Here is a 15214-nt window from a genome sequence, read left to right on the forward strand (position 1 = left end):
CGTTTGAGGTCCTTCCGACTTTTAGGCGTCGGATAATTGAGTATAGCCTCAACCTTGGCTGGATCTGTACGTAGCCCAGTGCTATCGACCACGTAACCGAGGTATTTGAGCTGTGACCTGAAGAAATTGCACTTTTCGAGGTTAACAGTTAAGTTAGCCTGTTTCAACTTGTCTAAAACGCGCAAAAGTAGTGTCATGTGACTATTGAAGTCTTCAGAAATGGTGATGACGTCATCCAAATAAGCGAAGACTTTTAGGCCAAACTCGGAAAACAAAAGGTCAACGAGTCTCTGCTGAGTAGCCGGTGCATTTGTCAAGCCAAAAGCAGTACGCTTGAAACAAAAGGTGCCCCTGCCAGGAACGTAAAACGCTGTCTTCTCACGGTCTTCAGCAGCGATAGGTATTTGCCAGAAAGCCTTGGATAGGTCTAAACTTGATAAATAGCGCGCGTCTCGTAAGTTGTCTAAAATCTCCGATATGTAAGGGAGATTATAGGCATCGCGCTTAGTCACCGAATTAAGTTTGCGACTATCAAGGCAAAACCGAGGCTGGCCGTTCTTTTTATTTACGATCAGAACAGGAGATGACCATGCGCTCTCGCAAGGCTCGATTACGTCGAGTGAAAGCATTTCATCCACCTGTTCAATCAAAATACGCTGCTTCTCCGGTGACAGTCGGTAGTACCGTTGACGAATCGGTGCTGCGTTACCCGTCTCAATGCGGTGCTGGATAAGACTCGTTACGCCCAAACCTTTGCGATGAAAAGAAATGTCTTCGAACTGTTTGATGACACTATCCGCCAGTTTCTTTTGTGCCTCATCAAGATTAGTATAGCCTTGTATGAAGGAATGTTGAGGAGTATCTAATGAGCAATTAATGTCATTAAACATTGTAACGCTACCAGTATATTTTGGACATATCTTAAATTTACGCCAAAAATCTATGCCTAAAATCAGGTTCCTTTTAATATCGGGAATGACATGTGCCTTCAAAATGTGAAATTGATTCTCGAGTTTTATTGGTAAATTAATATAACCTAAACTATTTAAATTTTGACCTCCTGCTGCCGTTACTGTAATGCAATCGTTTTCAATAAGTGGCAAGCCATAATCTTTAAGTATGTTATGAGCACTGTTGCCTATAATGGTTACCGCGGAACCGGAATCTAGAAGACCCGAGACGGTAAGATCGTTAATCAGAACAGATACATAAGGCCTATCATCACAGTCTCCTTTATCCTCGAGAACCGTGTAGATGTTATACGATTTAAAAAATAACCTAATTGTTTGTAACCAATCCTGCCACTCTTGGTTATCAAATTTATTATTTGCACGGTTCTCTGTAATTAGTTTTTTTCCTTATTAACATCCTTGCTGCAGTTTGGACAATCAGGAGCTTTCACGCCCTCACGACCACAAGAAAAACATACTACCACATCCTTGCTTGTACACTGCCTTAGATTATGTGTGTTATTGCGACAACGTGGGCAGTAGCGCATTTTAGAACTAGTATTATGTTTAGGATTAGGGTTAGAATTAGGATTAGGAGTACCGACTGCATGAACATATTTAGCTGTAGAATTATTATTACCTTTGTTATTATTATAAATATTTTGATTATTATTTTGCCTATTGTTATTGTGAAAATTTTTACCATATGTGTTGTTATTATTAAATTTAGAATAATGCTTACTATTAGATTGTCCTGAATATGCTAATTCAGGAGCTAAGGTATTCGAGGACGGTTTAGGGGGTTCCTTAAATTGAGAAAATCGTGACTGGATATTTTCATAATTCCGACACAGGGTTCGCAATACGTCAATGGAATTTATTTCCGAAACAGATGCAAGGATATTCGCGTAGATTGGACGAATATTGTGAAGGATTATCTCCAATTTATCTTCCTCTGACACCTTCTTTGAAAGTCGCGAAAAGAGTCCAGACATAATAGATAAGTAAATGACGATATTTTCAGTCTCACCCTGTGTACGAGTCCGTATCTCTGTAAGCAGTCTGTAGTCATAATCAGACTCATCGAAATCACGTCTCAACGCCAGTGTAAGATCGTTCCAACTCGAAATCGTATCCCTGACACTTCTGTACCAATGCAATGCTTCGCCGATAAATATCTCTGTAGCGTTAGATAATATTTTATTATAAGAAATATTTTTAGCCTGACACAATTCTTCACAACGTTGAATAAATGCACGTACGCAAGACTTGCCATCATATCTTATCTTCGAAAATTTGTTAATGTTGCCTTCACAAGTGACGGAAACATTAACAGGTGTCGCAGTAAGAACGGATGAGCAGTCCGTACTAGTGGTAGCTAGAGGGTCCACAGCAGAATCATTAAGCGAAGTAAGCTTTGCAGAAGTGCTCTTGAAAAGGCCAACACATTGGTCGTAAGTCTCCTCTAATTTGTCATCAAATGCAATACGATTAAGACGGTGATAAACATGGTTAAGTAAATTTTGACTCCGTAACAATGTGTTTTTATCTATTGAAGTAGATTCTAAATTATTGTTAACCCTTTCAAGAACATCCAAAACTCCTTTAAGGTCGACTGCTGAATCGAACGGACTAGTGAGGATGTCTTCCGAAGGAAACAATGGCCCACACTTAGCAATTTGTTTGCGCAACTCCTGCACCGTAGTAGCTGGAGATTCACCCCTAATAGAGACTTCGTACTCAAGCTCAGCCTTTTGAAGCGACATAAACTTAACTGGATAAGCCATAGCGAAGAAAGATTGAATAAAAAAAAAAAATTATGCGAAAAGTGATTGGGTGAATGTTGAACAACTCAATAACGTGAAAAAACAATTAGAAATTAAAAAAAATACTCCGTCTGTTACAATTTTTAAATTTAACTAAGTAACGTCTTGGTTGTTTTTCCACGGAGAAGAATGTTAACTAAAATAAGCGTGTGACAAAACAAAAAAAAAAAAATTGCAACCAAAAAAAAAAATTGCAACAAAAAAATAAAAAAACAAAGCAAATTTCGTAACTAATGTGTACGCACATTAAATACACAAACAAATTTATTTTTAATAAAAACGACAAATAATGTTGCCGACTGTAATTGTAATTTGCAATACATACATTTATGATTGTACCGTTTATATTTAAAAAAAAAAATGTGTAGAAAAAAACTATATAAAAAAAAAACAATAACGAAGTATTAATTTACACTGTCGACTGTACTGCAGATGTAATAAAATTAACTGTAGTACCAAAAAAAAAAAATTAAAAATTAAGTGTCCACCAAATTATGCCGTTGATAGTACCTTATGCAAGACATTCTACGAAGCAAAATTTTATTTAAGAAACAGTGGGTAATTTACAATAACTATAATGACGGCTAAAAAAAAATTTGAAAAAACAAAATTAACGGCAAATTATACTAGTGTGTGTCAAGTTTAGGACTGTGACTGCACTTTGATAATATCAATCACTGATTAATATTTAAAATGTTAAATATTACAAAACAAATGTGACGTACACCTTAGTTACTATGCAACCAAAAGAAAAAAAACGTTTCACAAAACTAAAAAACATAAAGAACGCACACAAAACACCAAAAAGCACTACTACCTCCATAGAACAAAAAAAAAAATTACTGACCATATAAATATAAACCACGAAAAGGGCGCCAATGCAACGTTTAGCGTGTGGACGGTTTAGATTTTAAATTAAACCCCACATTGTGAACATAAAAATTTATTTCCAAGGTCGCGATTCGAATGCCCGTCAGCAAAATTAATTTTGTTATATGGAGGTAAAGCGCGCTAGCACTGTCCTGGCTTCACGTGGAGAGATGTCCGGTGATGACGCTCAGCCGAGGAGGCGCTTCAGGGTGGACGACCCGCAGATGGTGATGCAGTATGGTAGAGGGTAATCGGTGCACGGTGCCTCTCGGTGCCTGTCGACGTTCGGCCAACGGATCAGCCGTGGCCCGGAGTTTAAGCCGAACTTTGAACCCGAACTTTGGACCCTGGAATTTACATCCATTCAAATAAATGTCCATTTCTGATTGTCCTCCTCTGACTGTGTTTGCCGCGGAAGCAGGAAGCAGAAGCTCAGTGCGCTTAAGGCGAATGTGTGCAAATTCACAGTCAGAATCGGAGTTTACAGAGAACAGCTGAAATGTAATTTTTATATAAAATGTATAAAACATATAAAAAATAAGATGCAGGGATAAGCAAATGAAAAGAATAACCCTGACTGCTTATGATGATGAAAAAGGCTACAAATGATGCGACAATGTGCAAAGCAAGAAAAGATGAAATCTGCAAGTCATTTGCCAACGGTCACCCAATAGGTGGGTGGTAGCAATTACACGAATTGTTCAACACTTACCCAATACGGGGAGATGCACTGATTCTACAATATAGAGAATAAGTTAAACGAAATTTGAAAAATATGTTTTCAAAATTATAAAATAAAACCGTTAAGACCACGATTAACGTCACGCACTAAGGACTGGCAAAAGTGAGTGCTTGTAAGGAGCGCGTGAACGTGTGTCTTCCGTGATGATATTTTAAAAATGGTCGAGTCGCTAAAGCAGCTAACCAACCTCACGGTACACGCCCGTGAATGAGTAGCGAACGAATCCGATTTGCATTGGTACAGCAGTCCAGGTAAAAGAATCGAAACCATATCACAATGACGTGAAGTCCAATTTGGTTTAACTTGCCGTTGCACCGATACAGATAATGACTACGTACTGTTTGTTTTTAAGTTTTGATTAAGTTACAATTTTTTATTTCTAGACCTAAGTTGTTATAATAAATATGAATTTAAAAATACGTTAATCAGTTTAGTAAAAGAAATAAATAATACTTAATTAACGAAACAAATAATTGTACGCGTTTCTAAACGCAACCGTAGGTAGACATTACATTTATTTATTTATTTTTCTACCCACCTTATATTAATATTTTGATTAAAAACAAAAGGCAAGTATTTTAAAACGTTGACATTAACGTACAACGTTACAATATAAATAAGAAGTGACAAAATAAACGAAGCTCATGTTTGACGTGAAAATGTAATAGAAATATGAAATCTTTATATCGAATGCATCTTTCCCAGCGAAGCGTAAGAATACTTCCAAACTGCCGACTAAACAGTCGGCCGACAGTTGGCCCGTCATCATTTATACCTCCCGAGCCCCCAACTACCTCTATATTGGGGTTGGCTTCCAGTCTCACTCTATGCAGCTGAGTACCAGTGTTTTACAAGGAGCGACTGCCTGTCTGACCTCTTTAACCCAGTTAAACGAGCAACCCAATACCCCTTGATAAGACTGGTGATTGAGTCTTACAATGACAGCTGGCCCTATGATCCGAAAAATAATTAAAGGTGACATGATTGCAATCTAAGTTTTCACTATTTCTGATACCGGCATAGTACCTGATCTATGTAATGTGCGTACTTACATTCATCTTCATACAGTTATCGGCACGGATATCGGGCCATGACCTTCACCTGCGCAGAAGCGATTTACTGCCTTATTGCCTTATGCGTACGGGTGCGCAAAGCGATCCCCACTCTTCCGCCGAGAGCCCAATATCCGTGCCGGTATCTGTACTGATTTATAAGCCCAAACATACTATCGACCGACTAAAAGTTTGCCGTGTGTGAGTAGTCTAAATATTGGCGAAAGAATAGCGTGGCCATGACAACCGTGTCTAACGGATATACGGAGTGTTACCACAAAGAATTTTTGTTTATTTCTTGTTATTTTTTGTGGGAATTTGACTGCGTTGTGGTTTTGATTGTATAGAGAGGAAGATAATGGAAAACAGAGTACCTACGTCTTTTGCTGTGAAATTATTTAGTAATAGTTTATGATTGGAGTGCACTGAAAAATATTCTAATTTCGGAGCAATGGGAGATTTCGTATTCGATTCGGAGAGGTCGTACGTTCCCCACATATTTTTTTTTTTTTTTTTCATGTCTTAGAAAGTATTTAGTGTAACATTTTAAACAACATCTCATCTTTTATCTGATTAAGCTTTATATTATGTGTTCCTTTTCAGAAATAAAACTTCTTCAAAACTACTTAGTTCCGTCAGCCACAATTTCTCGACATTGCTATATTTCCCCTTTATGTCGACGTCACTATTATTGTGTACACCATGGATCATCCGCAATATTGTACAGCTTTACCAGGGATTCCACGCTCTACGTAGCAATAAAACCATTCATTCGTATTTGATAAAACTACAATAGACTCATTTTCACTGTCAACATAAACGTCCACTTTTCACAAAACAATTGTTTGTCTTAATCAACTTGTTTCTACTTCGAAAATTCAATGTGGAAAGTCATAGTTAACTGCTGTTTCAAGAAATATGATGTTTGTATTGAAAGTAAATTTGTTATCTATGATATTGAGATTTATCTATCATTTTAATGTTTTCTGTGAATAACTGCTAACGTCAGATACTATCTACCACGAATACCACAAATACAAATATAATTCTAAAGAAATCTTTCTTCTCCAAGAAGCTTTAAAATAACATCAGAAAAAGATACTCCCACTTCAATTTAATTCAATTCCATGACAATCGAGATTGCTCATTACAAATAGAAGCCTTGCAATGTCTTCAATAAAGCTCGGAATTATAAATAAATTGTTCATTCATTTGCCAAGTGCCAACCAATTATATTCCGCCATTGAATATTCAAAGCTTGGTGCTCGCATAGATTGAAATATCTTGTGTATTAAATATTAAATATTAAACAGGGGCTGTCCGTACCTTACCTAGCTATCTTCTAAATGCAGATTTCACGAAACAACTCGCTTTGTTAGAGAAATGTTAGTGGTATCTGTATCTGCTATTCTGGGAAATTCTGTAGCCCACAATATTCCTGATAGTTTTCTCTTTTATAATGCTTCTTTATAGCACTCAATACTTAGCGTATTGAGTGGTATTTTAGATCCAAATGCACGCCAAATGAAATTAATATAGAATTAATTATCAAAAAGTACGTAGGCTTCCCATCCACGTCAGACCTTTGTAAGACTGCTGATCGGGCCGATTTTTTATAGGACATTCTGAATTTTCATGCGTTGCACTAATGTTACCAGTGTTTTCTATTTTTTCCCTACAAAAATCGGACATTGATTATCGAACGTGGGGGCGGGTGGTAGCTTTTTTTTGTGGTAATTCACCAAATAACTTCTCAAGCTATGAGTGCAGCGTGAGGGAGTGTCAGACTCTTATCGATTAAAATCCAATATGTACCTTCTTAAGTCCTTTATAAGCATAAGATTGGTAGATGTACAGTCGTTCCTATAAGCCAACGAAAAGATACCAACCCATATAGCAATCAGGTAGCAATTCAGTATCACACAGACAGACAGACGAAAGATTAGTAAGGACACGTCATCTGAAATATCATTTCGCATTACAAAGCGGGACGTCCCCATTTCAACATGATTGATTGCTCTATCCGATGCATGTAGACGATGTGAACATTCAGATGAGTGGCGGATACATGGAGAACAAAATGAATAGAGGAGATGTAATAACGCAAAATCTCCTAAGAAAGTATCGCGTCAAAATAGCGTTATTCGAGGGACGAGGAATGTAACTAGTTCTACCCTTATATGCCTTCTTTGGAACCCACCCATTACTTTCAAAATGAAATGACCAATAAATCAAGACCAATCTTTAACACATTGGTTTTTATTTGACAAGGAATCACTTGACCTACAGGAAGGCCCCTGACCTACCTACCTTCTCAGCATCTCCGCTATCTTTCCTTCATACGTGGGTGTATATCATCGCTAGAATGCTGTGACGTCACTTTGATCTAGAATGTTCCATTTTGAATGTCACTTGTGAGGCTAAGGAATGACGGATTGAAAGGAATTTTGTTGGAATAAATTAATGGTGGAAAAGTGACAAATGACATGGGCGTAGGTGGTCAGAAAAGTCAAGAGGTTGAAGCCTACCTACTGTAGGATTTTTCTGACGAAAGCTTCTTAACGTTAATATAACTATTGAGAACAAATGCCATGTTTTCATCAGATTTTATATTATTTAGGTATTTTCAATAGGTATTTGAGACCAATCGCAAAACGTTATAGTTACGCATTTGATACAATGGAGCGTTATAGAGAAACACATCTTTCAACAACTTCAAGAAAGGACAAACTCGAAGCCATAACCAGCCACAATTCAATTACTCACCAAAAGGGTTTTCTTTCTAAATAAAGTTACTGAGAAGCTATCGAATTGTGTCATCCCGACAATCTTTACTTAGCGTTCTATCGGATTACGAGCAATCGTCAAACGAACCAAACTTGTAAAAAGCCAATAAAGTATTTACTATAGATACTCGAAAAACACGTAAAATAGGGCTAAGAACTTCTCGGTTTTAAGGCGGGTTCAATGTCGAGTATTTTTTATGTTGTTGGTTTTTTAGATGATGTCGCTTTTAATCATTTCATTTTTTAAACGAGCTTTGACAACAATTTTTCTATTCAACGCAGCAATGCTGCTTGACCTGTAGGTAGAGGTACCTACAGGTCAATGGTCTTGGGGAAGATTTTTTGTGGATTTTTATTACTTTTTCCATTTTAAATATCGAAATAAATAAACGCCTTACAAAAATAATAGGTATTTGTACGATGTGCATAACTTTAAAGCTAAAATCTCAAAAAAGAAACAAAACCAACAACTACGATGAAAAGTAACAATTAAATTAAATTATAGTTTCAGTTCAGTTCAGAACTCTAAACCCTGCAAGCGAAATGGACTATTTCACCTCGCTTTGCGGCTCACCCACGCTATAAACTAGACTCATAAGTATCCACTACCTAGGGTTACTTGAATAATATTGCCTTAGCAAACCCTGTCTTTGTTCAAAGTTGTCATTGGACTAAAACAATATGCCATTTATAAGACTACCTCGTTGGTGTAGAAGTCACATTGCTCAACTATTGTGCTCGAGGTCTTAGGTTCTTATCCAGTACTCCTGCCGGGGCTGCAAGTTTGTTCGAGAGTTACCGCGGCCCTGCTATATAAAGGGCTTAAGAAGGAAAATAATGGATTTTAGTCAGTAAGAGTCTGACACTCCCTCATACTGCTAACCCACAGCAGAGGGGTCATTTGATGATTTCTCATAAAAAAAATGTACCAATGTACTTCATTTATAGAAGAACCTTGAGTGGTGAAGAGGAGACACAAAGGTTATGTGTCATAGGTAATCTTCAAAACTACGACTAGTCCCAGAAATAAATCGGCTTTATATTTATAAGCGTGAGAAGCAATAAATGATCATAAATATTATATTATCCCTAACGCTGATCCGCCTAAAAGGGCTCGGCTAAATTTTATTAACTTAATCTCCTTGGGTTCAATCCAATCCCGTTAAGTTTTATATGTAACTTTCAATTTTGTTTCTACCTTATTCGATCATGTCGCTTATAACTTTAGTACTGACTTTTTTGGTCCTAGGCTTTTATTTTAATGGCCTGTGGGATTGTTTGAAAGAATGACCGCAGCACTGGTATGTACACAGAGGGCTCCAGAAAGAACAAAAACTTTTGCTGGATGTCTATGAGCAGAGATAATCGCTTACAATTTGGCGATTAGCCAGGTCATTTACCCTATTCTGAAACGTGTCTATTTTACGGCCATCATCATCAGCCTTTTTATCATGCTACAGCAGAGCACAGAGCTCATACAGAGGAACACCTGGTCAATATGGGTTGGCCAATATCTGAAGCTGAGCTATATACCTAGGTAATTATTATTGTTACAGATAGTATGCGGCATATCAGCCATGGTGATGGGCAGCGTGGCCTTCATAGAGGAGCGACAGAAGTTCAACATGGGGCTCGGGATACCCGCTGGAGGCATCAGCATATTGGCTGCAGGTAAGGCATTAATAAACTATATTACCTACAAGATCGTTTAATGTATAGGATATTATTATAAGTAGATAACACTGAACAAAAAAGCCACTAAGTATTTTCGTACATATATTTAAAGATCCTGTAATGACCTCATCCTCAAACGTCACCTAGTTTTAAGTGATGCTCGCTCAAAAATCATTCTGTCACTGTCACACTTCCACAATTTTTTTCAGTATTTCGGAGTTAGTGAACAGTTATTTATTTGTATTGGGATTCCTGTTTATGAGTAGTAACCAAGTAATCTAGTTAACATGAAATAAGACCTTTCTAAAATTCTCAGAAGACTTCTAATCAACAATTAGTACTTAAATTAATTCCAGCAACTAGCATCGGATTCGTAGAAAACCTAAATACCTACTTCTGGTTTTGATAATTTCTCGGAATAATTTATTAACCCACTTCCCAAAGAGGAGGAGGTTCTCAATTCGACGAAATCTTTTATTTAATATTTATTTTAATTTGGTTAATATACAAGCTTCCTAGAAATATTTACATTAAAAATCCTGCTACAGAACCGCTACCACTTTTAATCAGAGTGAAAAATAACTGCAATATTTTAACTTTGCTAAAAACATTCGAAATTAGTTTAAAACTGTTTTAGCCAATTACGAGTTTTTAGTAGACTCGTTAAAACTATGCGATACCTACCAACTTTATAGATAATTACAAAGTTAAATAAATATTAACAATATTGTTTGAAATAAAAATTGTAGTTGGTTGAAAATTAGATTATGGTATTACAGGAGAAATTGTTGAAATACTACAAAATATTCGCATTTGTGATATTAATTAAATATTTAAAGGGTTGGAAAAAGATAACGTGGAATCAGAATTAAAGATGATGATGTTCTCCTAGCCGATTATCGGCTACGGCGGCTGTTCTCATGTAAGGAGATTAGCCAACTGCGCAGGACATATTATAGTGCACGAGCATTTGCGCAGACACAGGTGCACTCACTATTCCTTAACTCTCATAGCCCGATGGGACGGCAATCCGACACGACCGGAAAGAGATCAGGCGCAGGACCGACATTTACGTGCTCTCCGATGCACGGGTGTATCAATCACCACTCACAGAATTAAAGATACACTTATAATGAATATCGAAGATGCTGTCTTTACGTGCCGTCTCGGGCACACGGGCGTTACACCGTTAATTTTCAGACTAAGGACTGCTTTCTGAAAGTTTCTAGAACCCGTCAAGCGATTTCAGCCCAACAACCCAGGAATCAAACCCCTTATACGGCAGTCGCAGTAATCAACGGTTCAGGAATTATATTATAAAAAATCCCTGCAGACTGTTATTATAGGCTACCTCACCTATGAATACCAGAAAGTCAATTAAATTACCTTCAATGTTCTAAACTAAAAACATATTCCTTTCCCACAGCGGTATCAATTCACACATCACGAGGCTTTAGCGCGATGTCAGGCGTAGCGGGAGCGGGCGCGGGCGCGGCGAGCGTGCTGTGGGCAGCCGCCGCATGTCTGCTCATCGCGCTCGTCGTGCAATGCTGCAGAACTATACTCGACCCTCCTGGGATCGATCATGGGTAAGTGGAATCATTACGTAGACCGGGAAACTGACTCAAACAAACCAATGCCAAGCCCATTGTGGACTACCTTCAGCACAGAGAAGTTAATGGTTGGTTTTGAGCACCAAAGGAAATTCATAGACAGAACGCCAAAAAATGTGCTTAGAAACTAGCCGTGAATAACAATAAACTTGACTTTATACGGGATTCGAACCGCAACCTCTAGTAGGACAGTCAGATACACCAACTACTACGCTTATCTAGTCTTAAATTACGTAATTCGATTTAAGAAGGTCTTGTTGATAAAGCCCAGCAAAGTATGTAAAAAAGTTTTAAAAGTTTGGAGGAAAATCTGAAGCCTCTCAAATACGCGACGAGAATTTCGTGGTGATCAGGTTTAATGATAAATTAAGGCCCAAAGTTATTTTAAGAATTTGGCTAGGGAACATTAAAATCACTGTACGTGTAATTAATTTTTACTTAAAGAATTTTATGACAGAGATTTAATACTTAAAAGGTCGACCATCATATCAACTCAAATACTACACTAACTCAAGGGTCGATTTTACAATTCAGCCATAAAATTCAGACCAAAATATTTTTAGTAATTAAAAAACTACCAATCTTGAACATGTATCAAAATATAAATTATGTCCTAAATGAAATTAAAAAAACAAAGTGACTTATGAAATATTCATAATCCCTGTCAGTAAACAATATTAAAATATTTATACTTTATTGCGAAGTAACGGAGCTGTAATTATTTCAAAGTAAATCACCAAACAATTCAATAGTTTTTGTTTTGCAGACACTTGACAAGTGTACCATTCACATAGTATTCTTAATTCACTTAACACCCTTGTCTTTGTCATTCCGCGATTATTAATACGTTCTTTTCCTTCCAGTGACGGCCCCATCGAAGAAGACACGACGCCATCTTCCCGCGATCTAGTAGTAATCGCTTGCGTGCAAATCGCTCTCGCGGCCGCTACGCTCCTCAGTGCGGCGGTCTGCGCGCGCATCGATTGCGGAACTTGACGGGAGCCACAGCGCACGCTCACGAGACGAAGAGTGAGCGAAGCGCCCGTACCCGCTACCGCTACCGCTTCTGCCGACATTGTGATCCCACCCGAAGAAGTTATAGTTGAACGAGAAGGAAGCAGAGTAGCATGGCTTATATAAATATTTGTATCAAAATACGTCAGTGAAATGAATTCGTGTCCAAAATTAAAAGAGAAAGTGAATTGTACTAGAGTATATTTTTAATAACATTTAAATATCGGAGTAAAATTACTTTGTGTCGGTGTAAGAGTAAGCTGTAGTTTATCATAATCGATAAAAATATGTAGATAATGATCAGACTGCTAATTGCCACATATTTGAACATTACAAAAACATTTACGGATAAAAAATAAACAGCTTGTTTGCCTCCAGCTCCCGCGTTGAATAAACAAAATACACATACTAAAAGTCCAAATAATAAAACGAAACTCAAACAGAATGATAAAAATGTTAAATTAATCCGGTAACAATGAGTTTGGATTAAACGCGTGGCTTCGTAAATGTTATGTATGAACCTGCGGCTTACGTTTCATTTCCCGTAATAATACGCCATTTTACTCGCTGTATTCTGCTGATAAATTGTTATTTCAGCCATGTTAAACAGTATGTATGATGTTTACCTACTATCTGTAGCAAACTTCCTCTTCGATCAATATCTATATGATATTCTGAATCTTGATCAAGCGTTTTACCTTGTCAATACCATGAAATCCAACATTTATAGATTAAAATGTTCGTGTTTCAGGCTTTCATGGTTACTTTAAATAATGAAATACTGTAAGTAAACGTTGTTACCCTAGATTATCTAGATGCGGCTATCCGTAAAAGAGAAGACCATACGATAACTAGCAGGATTCCCCAGGGCACGATTATCGGACCCGATACGATGTTCAAGATTGGAAAAATGATATTTTTTTTCGTGATATTGTTATAGATATTTTTTCTTTCCGTTTTTATTAAAAAAAAAATAATGTTCATACCCAGAGATGGCAAATTGCAAAGTTTTTAACAAAGTATAACAGAAGAGCAAAGCTAATTAGAGTCAACGTCAAAACTGCTTCAGATTATATCAAAGCCGTTTGTTTGGCACGTAAGAAACTGTACTCCTAAGAAATAAACCTGGAAAATACGCAATAAGCTCAGACTACTCGCATAGTTAAGTTATAAGAGCAGCTAAGTTTTGCCTCGAGAAATTTTAACGAGCCGGTAAATAAATAAGTAAAGTACTTATCTACCCAATCTGGAGTATTTTAACTTTCTTGCCAAAACCTTAAGCGTATTTAAATACCTAGCTTAATAAAGTTTATTGTTCTCCCATTTTCTTATTTTTATGTTGTTTGTTGATGTAGCTGCCTTGACCTTTATTTGTGTTTACTTTTGCTGAGTGTGAGAGTGGGATAAAAATATTCTTAATTATTAATTATTTAAGCTTTACTTCTGTGTATTTCACGCATGTTTTCTACTTAGTCAATATAATATTTCCCATATTACATTATGTTTGTAGATTTAAACTTAAAATTTTCTATACAAAACAGAGAAATAATGGTAGACATAATTAGAAGTATGATTATATGATATCTATGTACAAATATTTTCTTATTGGCCATGTAAATATTGTAAAGTTAATTAATGTACTTACAGTCCTAAATAGAATTATGTCTTAAGTTCAAGATAATTGTAGAAACATTTTAATTTTGATTAGAGACGTCTGTAAAAACTATCACTTTTCTATTAAATTAAACATTTGGAAGTATTGTTGCTTGTGTTTAATTTATCCAGATTTTTTATTCAATATCTAAACTAAACTGCATTTATTCAAAGTAGGCTGAAGAAAACACTTTTCGAACTTCAAAATTAAATGTGGTTTGCCTCCAAAAACGCCCATCCTTTACCGCTTCTTATGTGGTTTTGTTGGGAAGAAGAAGTGGTGCAACAAACTCCCCAGTATCACATAATATCAATGATATTGACTATATAGAGAGAGCAATGAGTAAACAATTTTTTTACCAGATTGACACTAATTATAAATATAAATCATTCTTAGATAGTTTCTGAAACGAATCATATTTCATTTGAAAGTCTCGAGTTAAAATCTTTTTTGTATTGACTTTGAAATATTTCAGTAGGTAAGTAGGTATCTTTAAAAGTATAATATTCATACTTTAATTTCCGAACGCATCTTTTCTTGCATTTCATTCTACCGCCACCGCACGGCTTGAGTTGGCTATCCTTCAGCACATGTAAGTCTATTTTCTTTTACCAACTATATAGCTAGCTTCACTCATACTGTGTCTCGGTTCATCTATTCACTGACTAATTTGTCCTTCATTAGAACCATACGTTCTACCAACCACCACACCACCAACCCCATTTCGGTTCTCGAGATTAGCTGAACTTCAAATAAATACACAAAAGTGCTCCTTATCATCATAGCAATAGGGATTAGAATCGAATGAATAGGATCGCAACTAAAATAAACGAGGTTTTGTTTTGACGTCGAGTGTTGTTTTTTTGTGTTTATATTCATAATGTTTTGAAGTAATATTAGGGTATTTTATTCTTCAAAGAAATAAATGGTAATTACATGAATTGATATGCAGAAAGATAGAGTATTTGGATATTAAGTAAAAATATAATGCAAACCCTTGCTCATAAATATAAAAGTAACTACACACACACAT

The 15214-nt window shown here is 36.4% G+C and overlaps 1 protein-coding gene across 1 annotated transcript in view; it reads left to right on the top strand.

The window, feature by feature from the left end:
* The window catches only part of LOC124631849, a 36376-nt gene extending 22088 nt beyond the window's left edge, over nucleotides 1-14288 (top strand). The window contains exons 3-5 of the mRNA XM_047166479.1: nucleotides 9783-9897; nucleotides 11327-11489; nucleotides 12377-14288. Of these exons, the coding sequence (XP_047022435.1) occupies nucleotides 9783-9897; nucleotides 11327-11489; nucleotides 12377-12509 (411 nt within the window). The 3' untranslated portion in view covers nucleotides 12510-14288. The remainder of the gene's footprint in view (nucleotides 1-9782; nucleotides 9898-11326; nucleotides 11490-12376) is intronic.
* The last annotated feature ends 926 nt before the right edge of the window (nucleotides 14289-15214 follow it).

The sequence above is a fragment of the Helicoverpa zea genome, chromosome 7 (assembly GCF_022581195.2).
Source record: "Helicoverpa zea isolate HzStark_Cry1AcR chromosome 7, ilHelZeax1.1, whole genome shotgun sequence".
NCBI classification, from domain to species: domain Eukaryota; kingdom Metazoa; phylum Arthropoda; class Insecta; order Lepidoptera; family Noctuidae; genus Helicoverpa; species Helicoverpa zea.